The 19,285-nt window shown below is 36.3% G+C and overlaps 1 protein-coding gene across 1 annotated transcript in view; it reads left to right on the forward strand.

The window, feature by feature from the left end:
• The window catches only part of LOC149784996 (doublecortin domain-containing protein 1-like), a 159,056-nt gene that overhangs the window by 105,825 nt on the left and 33,946 nt on the right, over positions 1–19,285 (forward strand). Inside the window, exons 26-30 of the mRNA XM_089978689.1 lie at positions 3,553–3,733; positions 7,559–7,708; positions 8,524–8,715; positions 10,651–10,868; positions 17,381–17,451. Of these exons, the coding sequence (XP_089834815.1) occupies positions 3,553–3,733; positions 7,559–7,708; positions 8,524–8,715; positions 10,651–10,868; positions 17,381–17,451 (812 nt within the window). The remainder of the gene's footprint in view (positions 1–3,552; positions 3,734–7,558; positions 7,709–8,523; positions 8,716–10,650; positions 10,869–17,380; positions 17,452–19,285) is intronic.

The following is a 19,285-nucleotide window of genomic DNA, read 5'->3' on the forward strand; positions in this document are numbered from 1 at the left end:
ATCAGGGTCTCTACCATTTATACATAGAACATGCATCATAGACTAATTGTAGATCAGGGTCTCTACCATTTGTACATAGAACATGCATCATAGACTAATTGTAGATCAGGGTCACTACAATTTGGACATAGAAGATGCATCATAGTCTAATTGTAGATCAGGGTCTCTACCATTTGTACGTAGAACATGCATCATAGACTAATTGTAGATCAGGGTCTCTACCATTTGTACATAGAACATGCATTATAGACTAATTGTAGATCAGGGTCTCTAGCATTTGTGCATAGAACCAGGGTCTCTACCATTTGTACATAGAACATGCATCATAGTCTAATTGTAGATCAGGGTCACTACCATATGTACATAGAACATGCATCATAGACTAATTGTAGATCAGGGTCTCTACCATTTGTACATAGAACATGCATCAAAGACTAACAATTGTAGATCAGGGTCTCTACCATTTGTACATAGAACATGCATCATAGACTAATTGTAGATCAGGGTCTCTACCATTTGTACATAGAACATGCATCATAGACTAATTGTAGATCAGGGTCACTACAATTTGGACATAGAAGATGCATCATAGTCTAATTGTAGATCAGGGTCTCTACCATTTGTACATAGAACATGCATCATAGACTAATTGTAGATCAGGGTCACTACCATTTGTACATAGAACATGCATCATAGACTAATTGTAGATCAGAGTCACTACAATTTGTACATAGAACATGCATCATAGACTAATTGTAGATCAGGGTCACTACAATTTGTACATAGAACATGCATCATAGACTAATTGTAGATCAGGGTCTCTACCATTTGTACATAGAACATGCATCATAGACTAATTGTAGATCAGGGTCACTACAGTTTATACATAGAACATGCATCATAGACTAATTGTAGATCAGGGTCACTACAATTTGTACATAGAACATGCATCATAGACTAATTGTAGATCAGGGTCTCTACCATTTGTACATAGAACATGCATCATAGACTAATTGTAGATCAAGGTCACTACAGTTTGTACATAGAACATGCATCATAGACTAATTGTAGATCAGGGTCACTACCATTTGTACATAGAACATGCATCATAGACTAATTGTAGATCAGGGTCTCTACCATTTGTACATAGAACATGCATCATAAACTAATTGTAGATCAGGGTCTCTACCATTTGTACATAGAACATGCATTATAAACTAATTGTAGATCAGGGTCTCTACCATTTGTGCATAGAATATGCATCATAGACTAATTGTAGATCAGGGTCTCTACCATTTGTACATAGAACATGCATCATAGACTAATTGTAGATCAGGGTCACTACAGTTTATACATAGAACATGCATCATAGACTAATTGTAGATCAGGGTCACTACAATTTGTACATAGAACATGCATCATAGACTAATTGTAGATCAGGGTCTCTACCATTTGTACATAGAACATGCATCTTAGACTAATTGTAGATCAAGGTCACTACAGTTTGTACATAGAACATGCATCATAGACTAATTGTAGATCAGGGTCACTACCATTTGTACATAGAACATGCATCATAGACTAATTGTAGATCAGGGTCACTACAATTTGTACATAGAACATGCATCATAGACTAATTGTAGATCAGGGTCACTACAATTTGTACATAGAACATGCATCATAGACTAATTGTAGATCAGGGTCACTACCATTTGTACATAGAACATGCATCATAGACTAATTGTAGATCAGGGTCACTACAATTTGTACATAGAACATGCATCATAGACTAATTGTAGATCAGGGTCACTACAATTTGTACGTAGAACATGCATCATAGACTAATTGTAGATCAGGGTCTCTACCATTTGTACATAGAACATGCATCATAGACTAATTGTAGATAAAGGTCACTACAGTTTATACATAGAACATGCATCATAGACTAATTGTAGATCAGGGTCACTACAATTTGTACATAGAACATGCATCATAGACTAATTGTAGATCAGGGTCTCTACCATTTGTACATAGAACATGCATCATAGACTAATTGTAGATCAAGGTCACTACAGTTTGTACATAGAACATGCATCATAGACTAATTGTAGATCAGGGTCACTACCATTTGTACATAGAACATGCATCATAGACTAATTGTAGATCAGGGTCTCTACCATTTGTACATAGAACATGCATCATAAACTAATTGTAGATCAGGGTCTCTACCATTTGTGCATAGAATATGCATCATAGACTAATTGTAGATCAGGGTCTCTGCCATTTGTACATAGAACATGCATCAAAGACTAATTGTAGATCAGGGTCTCTACCATTTATACATAGAACATGCATCATAGACTAATTGTAGATCAGGGTCTCTACCATTTGTACATAGAACATGCATCATAGACTAATTGTAGATCAGGGTCACTACAATTTGGACATAGAAGATGCATCATAGTCTAATTGTAGATCAGGGTCTCTACCATTTGTACATAGAACATGCATCATAGACTAATTGTAGATCAGGGTCTCTACCATTTGTACATAGAACATGCATTATAGACTAATTGTAGATCAGGGTCTCTAGCATTTGTGCATAGAACCAGGGTCTCTACCATTTGTACATAGAACATGCATCATAGTCTAATTGTAGATCAGGGTCACTACCATATGTACATAGAACATGCATCATAGACTAATTGTAGATCAGGGTCTCTACCATTTGTACATAGAACATGCATCAAAGACTAACAATTGTAGATCAGGGTCTCTACCATTTGTACATAGAACATGCATCATAGACTAATTGTAGATCAGGGTCTCTACCATTTGTACATAGAACATGCATCATAGACTAATTGTAGATCAGGGTCTGTACCATTTGTACATAGAAGATGCATCATAGACTAATTGTAGATCAGGGTCACTACCATTTGTATATAGAACATGCATCACAGACTAATTGTAGATCAGGGTCTCTACCATTTGTACATAGAGCATGCATCATAGACTAATTGTAGGTCAGGGTCTGTACCATTTGTAAATAGAACATGCATCATAAACTAATTGTAGATCAGGGTCTCTACCATTTGTACATAGAACATGCATCATAGACTCTCTGCTATTTATAATTAGAACATAGTCTAGAACTTAATACCATGCCAGTACACAATGCACTTGTATATCAGAGTTTCTGCTGTTTACAAATAGAACTAATTTGCAACATAGTATCAAATGTGATGTCAGTACATAATCAGTCAAATGTCAATCCAGTTCATAATCAGGGTCTGTCCTATTTGTACTTTGAACTACCATGCAGTGTAGATCATGATATGATGGTGCACAATGCATTTGTAGAACAGGGTCTATTCTATTTGCTTGAAATTACAGTGAAAACTAACCTGTAGTACATACCCTGACATTATGCTGGTATGTAGTTTACTAGCAGATCAGGGTCCATGCATTTAGAATTGGTGAATATTATACACAATCTAAAGACAGTATTACATGAAGAAATTTTACTCGAGATGCAATCTTACATTTCAGTCTTTGTCCTGGAAATCTATGGAAACCTGGTATATAATACTCCAATCATTGTGAACAAGGAGTGGAGTCATCAGCAACAGGCAGATGATGTCACAGCATCAGAGGGGAGCTTGCTTCATCAGCTGGCTGGCTCACAGAAAGACGACGAAGAACCAGACACCTTTGAACAGTCCATGCCACTGTGAGTACAAAGTTGTATGGGTCTTTTTATAATGATTTTATTGCATGCAAGCATTATCCTACATTTCAATATCTGACTCCTCTCTTATTTTTAGTTGTAAAGCTTTACTGGTCACTGCCGATCTTACAGTCAATATAGACTCCATGGTTGTCATTCCTAATCTTACATCCAATATAGACCTAATGGTTGTCATTGCCAATCTTACATCCAATATAGACCCCATGGTAGTCATTGCCGATCTTAATCCAATATAGACCCCATGGTTGTTATTGCCAATCTTACATCCAGTATAGACCCAATGGTAGTCATTGCTAATCTTACATCCAGTATAGACCCCATGGTTGTCATTGCCGATCTTACATCCAATATAGACCCCATGGTTGTCATTCCTAATCTTACATCCAGTATGGACCCCATGGTAGTCATTGCTAATATTACATCCAATATAGACCCCATGGTTGTCATTCCTAATCTTACATCCAATATAGACCCCATGGTTGTCATTCTGAATCTTACATCCAATATAGACTCCATGGTAGTCATTGCCAATCTTACATCCAATATAGACCCCATGGTTGTCATTGCCAATCTCATATCCAATATATACCCCATGGTTGTCATTCCTAATCTTACATCCAATATAGACCCCATGGTTGTCATTGCCAATCTTACATCCAATATAGACCCCATGGTTGTCAATGCCAATCTTACATCCAATATAGACCCCATGGTTGTCAATGCCAATCTTACATCCAATATTGACCCCACAGTTGTCATTCCTAATCTTACATCCAATATAGACCCCATGGTTGTCATTCCTAATATTACATCCAATATAGACCCCATGGTCGTCAATGCCGATCTTACATCCACTATAGACCCCATGGTAGTCATTGCCAATCTTATATCCAATATAGACCCCATGGTTGTCATTGCCAATCTTACATCTAATATATACCACATGGTTGTACTTCATAATCTTTCAGCCTATATAGACCCCAAGGTTGTCATTTAGAAAATCTTCAGATGGTTTCAACATTCAGCAGCTTAAAGCAGACCTGCCAACTCTTACAGTTTTGCTGTAAGTCTTATGAAAATTACCCTTAAAATACGGACTTAGGGCCTACTAGCAAAAATTATAAAAAAATGATCGTTGCTGAAAAATACAGATAATTGGTTCATCCGTGTTTTATTTGGATCTGGGTTTCATGTTAGAATTAGTGAAATTAGTCAGGGAACCAGACTAACTTTACAACAGCACAAAAGATACTTTAAACTGCACCTATTTGTTCATGTGAAGCATTTGTATGATCAAACTGTTGATTATAGAATTTTTAAAAATGGCGTCCAGAAAGAAATGTATGTTTAAGATGAAATGGAAAATAAGCTTCTAGAAAAGTGTTAATAATCAAATCAGAAGAATAAAAAGGAGTATTCAGATTCTTGTGAATAAAAGCTTGAAAGGACACAATTACATTTATTGGACGTCATGTGCCAATTTGTGCATGTCTCATGGTGGGAGATATGATTGCCATTGTCATGTGAAATGGAAAAGAATTTCCAAGAATTATGTCAGGTTGAGAGATAGCAAGAAGCCATTGAGCTGCATAGGGTTAGGAACTAGAGTTTGTGCAATTGTACTAGTGGTAAATAAAGTCAGTACATACTTTACAAACTTTTCAGTTGAACATAATGTTTATTGTCGATGCGTTGAACTTTTAATTATGCTTTCCAGCTTTATATATAGTGGAAAGATTACAGTCCTCACCCTCGATTTGTCTGCAGCATTTGACACAATAGACCATGATATATTACTTCACCGTCTCCAGCATGTATTTGGCATTCATGATACAGCCTTACTGTGGTTCAAGTCCTACTTGGTCAACAGGACACAGATTGTATCTGCAAATGGAATACACTCCAGCCCAGTTGATCTAGGTTGTGGTGTTCCACAGGGCCTGTTCCTGGACCTGTTCTCTTCATTCTGTACACTCAGTCACTCTCAAGTGTCATAGATCATCATCCAGTGTCTCACCAATTGTACGCTGATGACACCCAAATATACAAATCTAGCCACCCAACTGAAGTTGATGCTACCATCCAAGGTGTAGAGAGGTGCATTTCTGATGTGAAATCATGGATGACTTGTAACAAGCTGCAGATGAATGATGATAAAACTGAGGCCATTCTGATCACAACACAAAGACTTTCTCATTCACATCCTTTGCCTCAAACAATAAATATCAGCAATGCCAACATTAAATTCACACAATCAGTACAAAACCTAGGTGTTACTCTGGACAGTACTCTCACATTGCACCAACATGTCATGAACATATGCAAGGCTGCATATCTTGAGCTGAGACACATCAGCTCAGTTCGCAAATATCTTTCAGCTGATGCCACTAAAATACTTGTGTGTTCATTAGTACTTTCAAGACCGGACTATTGTAACTCAATTCTGTCTGGTTCATCTCAATATCTACTCCAGAAACTTCAAAAAGTTCAAAACACAGCTGCTCGGATCATACTTAGAGTACCACGATCAGAGCACACCTCCCCGCTGTTCTGTACCCTACACTGGCTATCCATTCGATCCAGAATCAAACACAAAATTTGTTCTCTGTGCTACATTTCACTGTCAGACTCTAGTCCAACATACCTATCCGACCTCACCCATGTGTACACACCAGCAAGATACTTACGCTCCTCTTCTGACAATCGTATACTCATTATTCCAACTATGAAAACAAAGTCACATGGACAGCGTTCTTTTGCATACCAGGGCCCATCAACGTGGAATGAATTGCCCACTGAACTTAGACACAAAGACACAGTGATCACATTCAAGAGGGCTCTCAAAACTCACTTATTTCGACAGCAAGAACAAACTTAAAGACCTAATAATGTTTCCTACCTGAAATGTTCTCAGCATGTTTTTTTTATTTTTTAATGTTTTTCTAATTTCATGTTGTTTGTTTTTGTAATAATATTATTATGTTTCTTATCTTATAGGTGTTGTTTAATGTTGTAAAGCGCTTAGAGCTTCTAAAGATTAGGCGCTATACAAAGTCCTCATTATTATTATTATTATTATTATTATTATTATTATTATTATTATTATTATTATAATAGCAGTTATTGATATTTTGTTACACCTTACTGAAAACTGGTCAGTCTTACAGAACAAAATCAACTGCCTTACTGAGATGGACTTGTCAGGGTTGGCAGGTCTGTTAAAGTAATAAATGGTCTGATCTTGGGTTCCTGGAATTTCTTTCTGGCCAGTTGAGCATTGGTCCCTTTAGGGACTTTTGTTTTATATTTTTGGCTGAAAAAGGGTTTAATATATTAAATAAATGCTTAATGTAGGTAACAGACAAAGTACTATTCAGGACATTTTATACTCCTACCTCCAACTGTAAGAGGCAGAGGGTGTATAGAATTCCTGTATTTGCCCATCTATCTCACAATGTTGCAAACACAACTAGTCTCACATTTTTGTATTTAAATACAAGTGCATATAAACTTAGTGTATGGTATGCATACTCTGCTTTCAAGGTTTTTATCAGTTATTGTTTTTCATAACTTTCAGCTGTATGCATGATGGCAGTAGAAAATATTTCTGTTGTTGTGGGCATTGATTCATCAGCTGTATGCATGATGGCAGTGGAAAATGTTTCTGTTGTTGTGGGCATTGATTCATCAGCTGTATGCATGATGGCAGTGGAAAATGTTTTTTAATGCCCCTTTTAATGTGCAAAGCCTGAATGAAATATATTTGCTTTTTATCCATGGCATCAATTATTTTCTGTTAACAAACAGAAGTGCCCATGAGATTGCACACCAGAGATCAGAACAACGCCTGAACAAGCTGAAGTGGCCATGGGAGAAGCTTGTAAATGTAAGCCAGAGTTTTGACGAAGATCCTGAGGCACAGAAATACACTGACAGGGACATGTATGAAAAATACAAGTAAGTTTTTACTAGTTGATGAATAATTTACTGTTTATTGATCATAAAACTTATTCGGTATTGATTTCTGACCAATTCAAGAAGTATGTTGAACAGTTATACTGGAATGATCTGGAACTTCTTAAATTGTAGGGTTGACAGAATTGGCAAAGGTTTCACATTGGTAGATTTGATCTTCATCTGTCTCTATCTATTTATCTATTCTGTCTATGTATCTGTCTATCTATCTATCTGTTTGTCTATCTGTCTGTCTATTATGGTCACTTATTTATCAGTTTTCTGTCTGTTTTCATATGATGCGTTGAGGGGAAACATGTGAAAGACAAATTATGAGATGTTCAGTATTTTAATATTTAATTGGTATGGATAATTGTATTTAATTGGTATGGATAATTGTATTTAATTGGTATGGATAATTGCAGCTTATGCCTCTCTTTGTTTACTTTTGGAAAATATTGTACCTATGGTATTGATAGACAGACCAATAAATAACTAGATATTCAAAATGTATTGTTAGTTCATATGAAATCATGTGATGAATATTAAAAATATATTATCAAGCCATATATATAATGCTACTCACAGATCAGTTGATGTTGCCATCAGCTCTTTGGCAAATTTATTCTTTCATATCCTTCCTTATTTTTCTTTTAAGCTCATGTAAATTTCATTCCAATCTATTTAATAAAAGAAGTATGCTTTGAAAGACTGGACATATGTAAACAGATTTAGATTTCATTGGTTTTCAAATTGGTTACACGTAAATAAATGGATGATTCAGTGATAGAAATAAAGGTTACATTCTTTGTTTTCAGACCAAAGCCTGTTGCACAGATTTCCCAAGAACAGCTTCAGAGGTTTGTTTATGAGGATGGGTATATTGCATGTGCGGCCAATAAAAAGTTAGTGCTGGGAGCATTGGAGACTGAAGGTCGAGTTATTGAGGTCCTACTGGTAAAACGTCGGCCAGATGATATGTACCAACTCTGGTACATGAAGGAGAATGGGTAGGTTTACTTAGAGGCGAATCAGGAGGATATTTTCCCATCGGTCATTTTATAACATTATGGCAGCATTCTTAAACCATATCAATGTTACTGCTCTGGTGGCTTATGTGGTTAGAGTATTTGCCTCAGTTGCGGGAGGTTGTGGGTTCGATCCCCAGCCGAGTCATACCAAAGACTTACAAAAATGGTACTAACAGCTGCCTCGCTTGGCGCACGGCATTATGAGGTTATTGTCAGGACTGGTCGGCCTAGTGTCAGGATAATGTGACTGGGTGGGACATCATGCTACATGTCTTCAACATGATGCCCCAGTGCTGGCATCACTATAAATGGCAAACACTGCAGACATCGTAGCGATATGACTGAAAATTTTTTAAAGCTACGTTAAAAATCCAAATCACACACACACACACATGATATCAATGAAAATTGTGTACATGTGGATGTACATGTGGATGAATTTTGAAAGAATGAAGAAAAAGATAAAAACCATTGATGACTTTAGTATGTCTGAAATATTTTTGAAAGCTAATGTATATGCTGTACCAGTCATCATTCTGACATTTTGAGAGACAAACTACTTTGGTTTGTTAAGTGTAAAAAGCAGGAGGAAGTTATTGGTCTTTGAGTAACGGGGTGTGTGTGTGTATGTGTGTGCCTGTAATGGCAAATCTCTCATTTTATAGCTATATAGTGCAAGCTAACCTGTGAACCCCACTATAGAGTGATCAGATTTAAATGTAGTCAGATACCAGAGTGAGTTCTATCAGCACTGCATTGATGAAACTAATACAATACAGAATTGAGTTCTGTTTGCAGTGTGCAGATTAACCTGATACAATGCCAGTTAAGTTCTATCTGCTGCAGTGTGTGAATTAATCTAAACACCAAACTTAGTTCTATTGGCGGCAGTGTGTGGATGAATCTAAACACCAAATTGAGTTCTATTGGCAGCAGTGTGTGGATGAATCTAAACACCAAATTGAGTTCTATTGGCAGCAGTGTGTGGATGAATCTAAACACCAAATTGAGGTCTATCTGCAGCAGTGTGTGGATGAATCTAAACACCAAATTGAGTTCTATCTGCAGCAGTGTGTGGATGAATGTAAACACCAAATTGAGTTCTATTGGCAGCAGTGTGTGGATGAATCTAAGCACCAAATTGAGGTCTATCTGCAGCAGTGTGTGGATGAATCTGAACACCAAATTGAGTTCTATTGGCAGCAGTGTGTGGATGAATCTAAACACCAATTGAGTTCTATTGACAGCAGTGTGTGGATGAATCTAAACACCAATTGAGTTCTATTGGCAGCAGTGTGTGGATGAATCTAAACACCAAATTGAGTTCTATTGGCAGCAGTGTGTGGATGAATCTAAACACCAAATTGAGTTCTATTGGCAGCAGTGTGTGGATGAATCTAAACACCAATTGAGTTCTATTGGCAGCAGTGTTTGGATGAATCTAAACACCAATTGAGTTCTATTGGCAGCAGTGTTTGGATGAATCTAAACACCAAATTGAGTTCTATTGACAGCACATTGATGAAACTGATAAAAATGTAAAATTGGCCACAGGATATTTGCTAATATATCATAATAAATTTTAAACAGTTATCCTATTTGTAACATAACACTTTAGAATGTTTTTTATTAAAAATTGGCCAAAATGGAATTGTCCTTGGCACCACATCTTTGGAAGAGTTTTTATATCACATTGGCATTAAAAGTTTCCAGCTGTACATTATTGATTAGATTGCTAGTAAATTTGAATATGCAATCATTCAGAGAGCTTGTTACATTTGGTGATTTATTACAGTTATAAATAATAATAATGATTAGAATTGCTGGTAGTTGTAGTACTCTGTATAGAGATGGGGAATATTTTTTTAAAAAGTCACTTTACTTTGTACTAATAAATATCAATTAATTTTTCAGTGAGATCCGATTACGGCACAATCCAAATGTTGTGTTAACTGTTTCCATGCCATCATATGAACCCTATACAGAAGATGAGAAACCCTTGACCTTTGCAGGCTGTAAAGTTACTCTCCAAGGACGCAAGAATCACCAGTATGGCAAAGCCCACCAGCTCTGGCACTATGATGCAGAGACCGGATATATTCATGCCTTCTACACAGAGCTTCCTGACAAAGGTTTGTATTTGTTTTAATGATTGGCTTCTTGTATCAGTACTCTTACCACCACCATATTTTTGATGTATTTCAATCCCCAAACTTGTAGGAAGCTCAAAGCTTCCTATTATGGATGTTGTTCTCAATGTCCTAGTTTTGTGTGCCGCTACTAACACTGATAAAAAACACTTCAGGGCTAATTATTCACTTTTATCAGGAGGTTTAGCAGGCATCACTATCATGTTTCACTTCAAACCTTTATAGGGGCCCCGAGTGGCCGAATGGTCTAAAGCACTCTCTGTTATGGATCACTGCCATCTCACCCCTGTATGCGTGGGTTCGAGTCTCGGATTCGGCTAATGTTGGTATGTGAGAAAGCTTGCCAGTAGCTTCTCGTGGGTTGGTGGTTCTTTCCAGGGTTTTCCTGGGTTCTTCCTCCACCATTAATACTGGCTGCATTGTATAGCCTATCATGTGCTGAAAAATGGCGTTAAACCCTAAAACAACAACAACATCAAACCTTTATATGAGTAGAGGAAAATATTTCTGTTGTCCTGAGGTCTGAGTTTATATCCTTTGTTATTGTTGATTTGTTCTTTGTTTCTTTTTGAGTACCACTATTTTCACACCCAAAAAGATTTGTGTGTCCATTGTGAGGAATCAAAGTTAGTAGAATCGTGAGTGTTATTTGTTTATTATCCTTTTTACACATAGTGTAACGCATTACAGTAACCTAGGTCTTCTTAAGTTCTATTGTTTATAGAGCACAGAGAGACTCATTATAGTGGTCTTGATTTCTGAAATTTGTAGTTTTTACAGGTAGCTAAAATACCTGATGACAAATATTTTTCAGTAATTAATTTTAGAGATGCTGAAGTTTTGATATTGCTCAATAAGTTGAGTTTTAATCAATTCTCAGGATTAGATGACATTAGTCCTTGAATTCTGGATTATACGACATTGGTCCTTGAATTCTGGATTATACAAAATTGGTCCTTGAATTCTGGATTATACAAAATTGGTCCTTGAATTCTGGATTATATGACACTTGCCCATGAATTTTGGATTAGATGACAAAGGTCCATGAATTTTGGATTAGATGACATTAGTCCATGAATTCTGGATTAGATGACATTGGTCCATGAGTTCTGGATTAAATGACATTAATCCATGAATTATGGATTTAATGATGTTGGTCCATGAATTCTTGATTAGATGATGTTGGTCCATGAATTCTGGATTAAATGACATTAGTCAATGAATTCTGGAATTAAATGACATTAGTCCATGAATTCTGGATTAGATGACATTGGTCCATGAATTCTGGATTAGATGACAATGGTCCATGAATTCTTGATTAGATGACATTTGTCCATGAATTCTGGATTAGATTACATTGGTCAATGAATTCTGGACTAGATAACACTGGCCCGTTGGTTCTTGAATTCTTACATTAGCTGCACCACTATAAACAAAGCTATTGACACATATTTTACACTTAAGTCTAATGACTGGTAACTTTCCAGATACTCTTCAAATGTGCTAGGGTTACACCTATCTTTAAAAAAGAAGAAGGAAAGTATAGACCGTAGTCCATTATATCACTATTATCAAAATTATTTGAAAAGCAAATAGCTAAGCAGACTTTGATTTTTTTTTTTTCATCAAGCAGAATCAAGATTTAGAAAATATCAATCATGCCTGAAAGAATTCACTAAAGTAATGGATATTTGGCTACAAGAAATGAATAATGATTCTCTGACTTGGAACTTGTTTTTTATTCAAACGAGCCATAGATGTAATTGATCATGGAATTCTGATTCAAATGTTTACCTGTCACAGGTTAGATAATTTTTCTTTAAATTGTAATAATTTACCATGTGATGACCATATTGTTGGCATTTGTCTAGCCATATTCTTCAAGTAGAATCAAGAAGTCTACAGAAACTCACTATAATGCATGTATTATTCTAATTCTGGATTATTGCTCAACTGTATGTGGACTCTGTGCCAAATTTGGGCTTGACATGATTAATAAACTCAGAAAAGAGCAGCATGCATTTTTTAGATGCATTTATTGTCTATTAATTAAAATTATTCTTTATGGAAGTAAAATGACTTACAGTATATTAAAGAATTCATTTTCACAAGGCAGATTTTGTACATAAGTCGCTCCATTAAATACTTGATCACATCAGCATTGTGCTGGTAAATTTTGGTTTATTTTATACTTCTTAGATATCTTAGTAACATGAGTTTACTTATTTGAATAATTTGTATATTTTGTTGTATGCACTTGTTTTTCTTACACAGTCCTGGGTGCTGACCAACCACTCCAGCCATCAATCAGTGAATAGTTTTTGGCAGTTGTGAATCTTCTCTGACAGGTGAACAGCATTGTCACTCAACAGTTCCAACAGTTATAGCATCCTTCACCTAGCAGATCACCCTGGCCAATCAGTAAGTTGGCTTGCCAGCCAGGCAACAAGTCAGTCTGATTAGCTGCACTGAACTGGCATCACAGTTGGAGCCACCTGGCCCAGTCCAACCAGCTAGTGCTGAACTGGCATCACAATTGGAGCCACCTGGCCCAGCCCAACCAGCTGTGCTGAACTGGCATCACAGTTGGAGCCACCTGGCCCAGACCAACTAGCTAGTGCTGAACTGGCATCACAATTGGAGCCACCTGGCCCAGTCCAACCAGCTGTGCTGAACTGGCATCACAATTGGAGCCACCTGGCCCAGTCCAACTAGCTGTGCTGAACTGGCATCACAGTTAGAGCCATCTGGCCCAGTCCAGCCATCTGCACTGAACTGACATTTCACAGCCAGACCACACTTTGAACTGACATGACTTAGCATATCCAACAGGCGAAACCTTTTCTATGCATGGTGATGATTCTGCATTGTCACTGCTGTATGGAATGCTATATGCCTGGATGCAGAGTGTACAGAAAGACAATACCCACCCACCCCTTCTAGTAAGGAGGCAACACTGACTTGCCTAAAAATTTATCTAACTATTGAAAGGACAGAATTCAGTTTTAAGGCTCCACATAATGTTGCCTCCAGAATGCCTCCTGCATCCACAGTCAATACTATGAACACTGTTAAGGCCTCATCAGACCTATGTGAAGATGCCAAACATCCATCATTCAGAATTTTACAACATTCATCAAAGATAGAAGAAAATATCAGGTATCTCTTGGTAATTCCAAAGCCTTCTTATTGGTGAGTTGATTGCCACCAACTTTCTCACCGCATTGGTAAAAATCACATACTGATGTTTATCGTTTGGACGTACCTACCTTAGCCAAAGATATTATATACCTACCTTAGCCAAGGATATTATATACCTACCTTAGACAAGGATATTATGTACCTACCTTAGACAAGGATATTTTATACCTACCTTAGACAAGGATATTATATGCCTACCTTAGACAGTGATATTATGTACCTACCTTAGACAAGGATATTATGTACCTACCTTAGACAAGGATATTATTTACCTACCTTAGACAAGGATATTATGTACCTACCTTAGACAAGGATATTATGTACCTACCTTAGACAAGGATATTATATACCTACTTTAGACAAGGATGTTATATACCTACCTTAGACAAGGATATTATGTACCTACCTTAGGCAAGGATATTATGTACTTACCTTAGGCAAGGATATTATATACCTACCTTAGACAAGGATATTATGTACCTACCTTAGGCAAAGATATTATGTACCTACCTTAGGCAAGGATATTATGTACCTACCTTAGACAAGGATATTATGTACCTACCTTAGACAAGGATATTATATACCTAACTTAGGCAAGGATATTATGTACCTACATTAGGCAAGGATATTATGTACCTACCTGAGACAAGGATATTATCTACCTACCTTAGGAAAAGATATTATGGACCTACCTTAGGTAAGGATATTATATACCTACCGTAGGCAAGGATATTATGTACCTACCTTAGGCAAGGATATTATATACCTACCGTAGGCAAGGATATTATGTACCTACCTTAGGCAAGGATATTATGTACCTACCTTAGGCAAGAATATTATGTACATACCTTAGACAAGGATATTATCTACCTACCTTAGACAAGGATATTATGTACCTACCTTAGACAAGGATATTATATACCTACCTTAGGCAAGGATATTATGTACCTACCTTAGGCAAAGATATTATGTACCTACCTGAGACAAGGATATTATGTACCTACCTTAGGAAAGGATATTATGTACCTACCTGAGGCAAGGATATTATATACCTACCATAGGCAAGGATATTATGTACCTACTGTAGGCAAGGATATTATGTACCTACCTTAGGCAAGAATATTATGTACCTACCTTAGGAAAGGATATTATGTACCTACCTGAGGCAAGGATATTATGTACCTACCTTAGGCAAGAATATTATGTACATACCTTAGACAAGGATATTATGTACCTACCTTAGGAAAGGATATTATGTACCTACCTGAGGCAAGGATATTATATACCTACCATAGGCAAGGATATTATGTACCTACTGTAGGCAAGGATATTATGTACCTACCATAGACAAGGATATTATGTAACTACTATAGGCAAGGATATTACACTGTACTCTGTTATACAGTGTGTTTAGTGCCACATCTGAGCTGCTAAGGAAAGTCTTATTGATGTCCTCCCTGCTTGACCTGATATCTTTCTGTGATCTTTCACCAAGCCAAAAATGCCAGAATTGACTGTGCATGGGAATCAGTATTACATAATGCCAAGTTAGTCAGTATGGCTGATCACCAGATGATGACAGATTTCCTAACAGCTTTTTGTAACCTCAACTTGATAAGAAGAAAGGCAATCCTGAAATCTTCATCCCTTAAACCTCTCCATGCATGATCCATTGAGAGTGATACTGGAGAAGGGATGATCTAGGAAAGAAAGACTTCAAGGGTGATTCTCAGCAACTGTGGCCAGGATAGTTATAGACAGATATATAACCCCCTAACCTCAGCAGGCAGTCTGGGAAAGGGGAGGGAGAATGAGGTTTCTTTCCACCCTCCCATACCATATATTCATTAAAATTGAAGTGGATAATGATGACTTTGCACTTCTGCAGCACCAAAAGCAGGGAATAAATGTAGTATGTTTGATTATAATAGCATATCTCTCCATCAATACAACATAAACAGTTATATTCCGGTCATCAGTTCATGTAACACCCCTACAACATAAACATTTCTTTTTCAGTCATCATGTAACACCCCTACAACATAAACAGGTCTTTTTCAGTCATCATGTAACACCCCTACAACATAAACAGGTCTTTTTCAGTCATCATGTAACACCCCTACAACATAAACAGGTCTTTTTCGGTAATCATGTAACACCCCTACAACTTAACAGTTCTGTTCCAGTCATCAGTTCATATAACACTTTAGAATTACAGTGAAAAGTGACCAATATACATCTGAATCATTTGAATGGGGGGTCATATATAAGGCAATGATCAAAACTGCTTCTGATAATTGGGGCAATGAAGCTATTTCAACAATGGCTTTGTTGCAATGGTGTGCAAGATGGTTGATTCACTAGGCATTGGTGGTCTGTTGTTTTCCTTAAATAGGTAGTAAAATTAATTGATTTATAAATTCAGATGAGAAACTTTTCAGACCACCTCATTGTTTGGTACTTGGTTGTGTATGCCAGACAACTGAGCAAACATTTGTTGGAGATTGTTTACCCTGGACTGAGAAATGATTGTACACAGAATTCAATGAAGACCAAGAGAGAGCAGACCTAATGTCTTTATTTTCGCTGGTTCATTAATAATTAGATTAATGGTGTGTAGCATTTTGTAGAGCTATTCATCTTTTGAAATTAAACAAGAAACATTGATAAGATAGATTTACCTTAAAGAATACAGTACATCTTGCCAAATAATTTCAGTCAAACTCATGTTTATTTTGGCACTAAAAATTTGTAATACTCAAGAAATTGGTGAAATTTTAGGAGCCATGTTCTACAGTAAAGTATGTTATACTGGGGGTTTCACTGTATATGACAGTATATGACACATGAGATTGATTTTCAATGACAAAAATGTAAATTTATTTCCTTTTTCAGGAGGTATGTTATTATTATTATTATTATTATTGGTTCAAAACATTAAGGTTTCTTGCAAGAATTTTCTGATATATTGGCTCTCTATAAAGTAAGATTTGCTTTAAATCATAAAGCCACATATAGAAAACTTATTGACAAGGAATATTGATAATGAAATACTTTTTGTTGTCATTGTATTAAACAAGAATATAAGATCAATTCTCATTTAGTGCAATTGTCACAATAGAATTTACAATGCCACTACCAGCATTATACTTTTATGTAGGGGCTGTTTTCTGTCATTCCACCTTTCCAGTCAGACTGTTGTCTGTCTTTTCATCTGTACATATCTTTCTCTCTATTTCTCTTTTATCACCTTTTTTGAACACTTGGTGAAATTCATATAATTTCTTCTGCAGAAATAACAGCAGCAAACAAAGCAGATGTCTGTACCTATGCAATTGCAAGCAATTCAAAGATTGATCAACCAGTAAGTAAAAGTTAACTCTTGATTTACATGTTAATAGATTTTACCTACAATGATGCATGACAGTCAAGTATATAGATGATACATTACAGTCAAGTATATGGATGATGCCTTTCAGTCAAGTGTATGGATGGTACATAACAGTCAAGTATATGGATGATACATAACAGTCAAGTGTATGGATGGTACATAACAGTCAAGTATATCGATTATACATAACAGTCAAATATATGGATTATACATAATGGTCAAGTATATGGATGATACATACCAGTCAAATATATGGATTATACATAACATTCAAGTGTATGGATGATACATAACAATCAAGTATATAGATTATGCATAGAATTAAAGTGTATGGATGATACATAATCAAGTGTATGGATGATACGTAACAATCAAGTATATGGATGATACATACCAATCAAGTGTATGGATGATACGTAGCAATCAGGTATATGGTTGATATATAACAGTCAAGTATATAGATGATACATAACAGTCAAGTATATGGTAGATACATAACAGTTAAGTATATGGATTATAAATAACAAATATATGGATGATACATAACAGTCAAGTATATGGCTGATACATAACAGTCAAGTATATAGATGATACATAACAGTCAAGTATATGGTAGATACATAACAGTTAAGTATAAGGATTATAAATAACAAGTATATGGATTATACATAACAGTCAGATGTATGGATGATACGTGACAGTCATGTATATGGATGATACTTGAGTCAGGTATATGGATGATACATAACAGTAAAATATATGGATGAAACATAACAATCAAGTATATAGATTACACATAGCATTGAAGTGACACCGCTCCGGTGGCCTAGTGGTTAGAGCATCCGCCTCAAATGCATGAGGTCAGTGGTTTGATCCCAGGCCGAGTCATACCAAAGACTTATAAAAATGGTACTAACAGCTGCCTCGGCTGGCACCCAGCATGAAGAGGTTAGTGCTAGGACTGGTTGTCCTGGTGTCAGGATAATGTGACTGGGTGGGATATCATGCTACATGTCTACGGCATGATGCCCCAGTGCTAGGCATCACTATAAACTGCCACATTGCAGACATCATTGCGATATGACTGAAAAATTGTTAAAGCAACATTAAAAATCAGAATCACACACACACACAGAGCAGTGAAGTGAATGGATTATACACAGCAGTGAAGTGTATGGATGATACATAACAGTCAAGTATATAGATTATACATAGCAGTGAAGTGTATGGATGATACATAACAGTCAAGTATATAGATTATACATAGCAGTGAAGAATATGGATGATACATAACAGTCAAGTATATAGATTATACATAGCAGTGAAGTGTATGGATGATACATAACAGTCAAGTATATAGATTATACATAGCAATGAAGTGTATGGATGATACATAACAGTCAAGTATATAGATTATACATAGCAGTGAAGTGTATGGATGATACATAACAGTCTAGTATATAGATTATACATAGCAATGAAGTGTATGGATGATACATAACAGTCAAGTATATAGATTATACATAGCAATGAAGTGTATGGATGATACATAACAGTCTAGTATATAGATTATATAGAAGATTGGTTTAAACTGGGTCACTGTCCAGGTTTGCAGTCACTTGTTAGTGATGTTCGCGACTTGTTCAGCTTAATGATTGAGACTTGTTGGGCTTAATGACTGAGACTTGTTGGGCTTAATTATTTAGATTTGTTGGGTTTAATGATTGAGACTTGTTCAGCCTAATGATTGAGACTTGTCAGGCATAATGATTTGGGCTTGTTGGGCTTAATGTTTGAGACTTGTTGG

This window comes from Sinohyriopsis cumingii, chromosome 13, assembly GCF_028554795.1.
Source record: "Sinohyriopsis cumingii isolate HCF-2022 chromosome 13, ASM2855479v2, whole genome shotgun sequence".
Lineage (NCBI taxonomy): Eukaryota > Metazoa > Mollusca > Bivalvia > Unionida > Unionidae > Sinohyriopsis > Sinohyriopsis cumingii.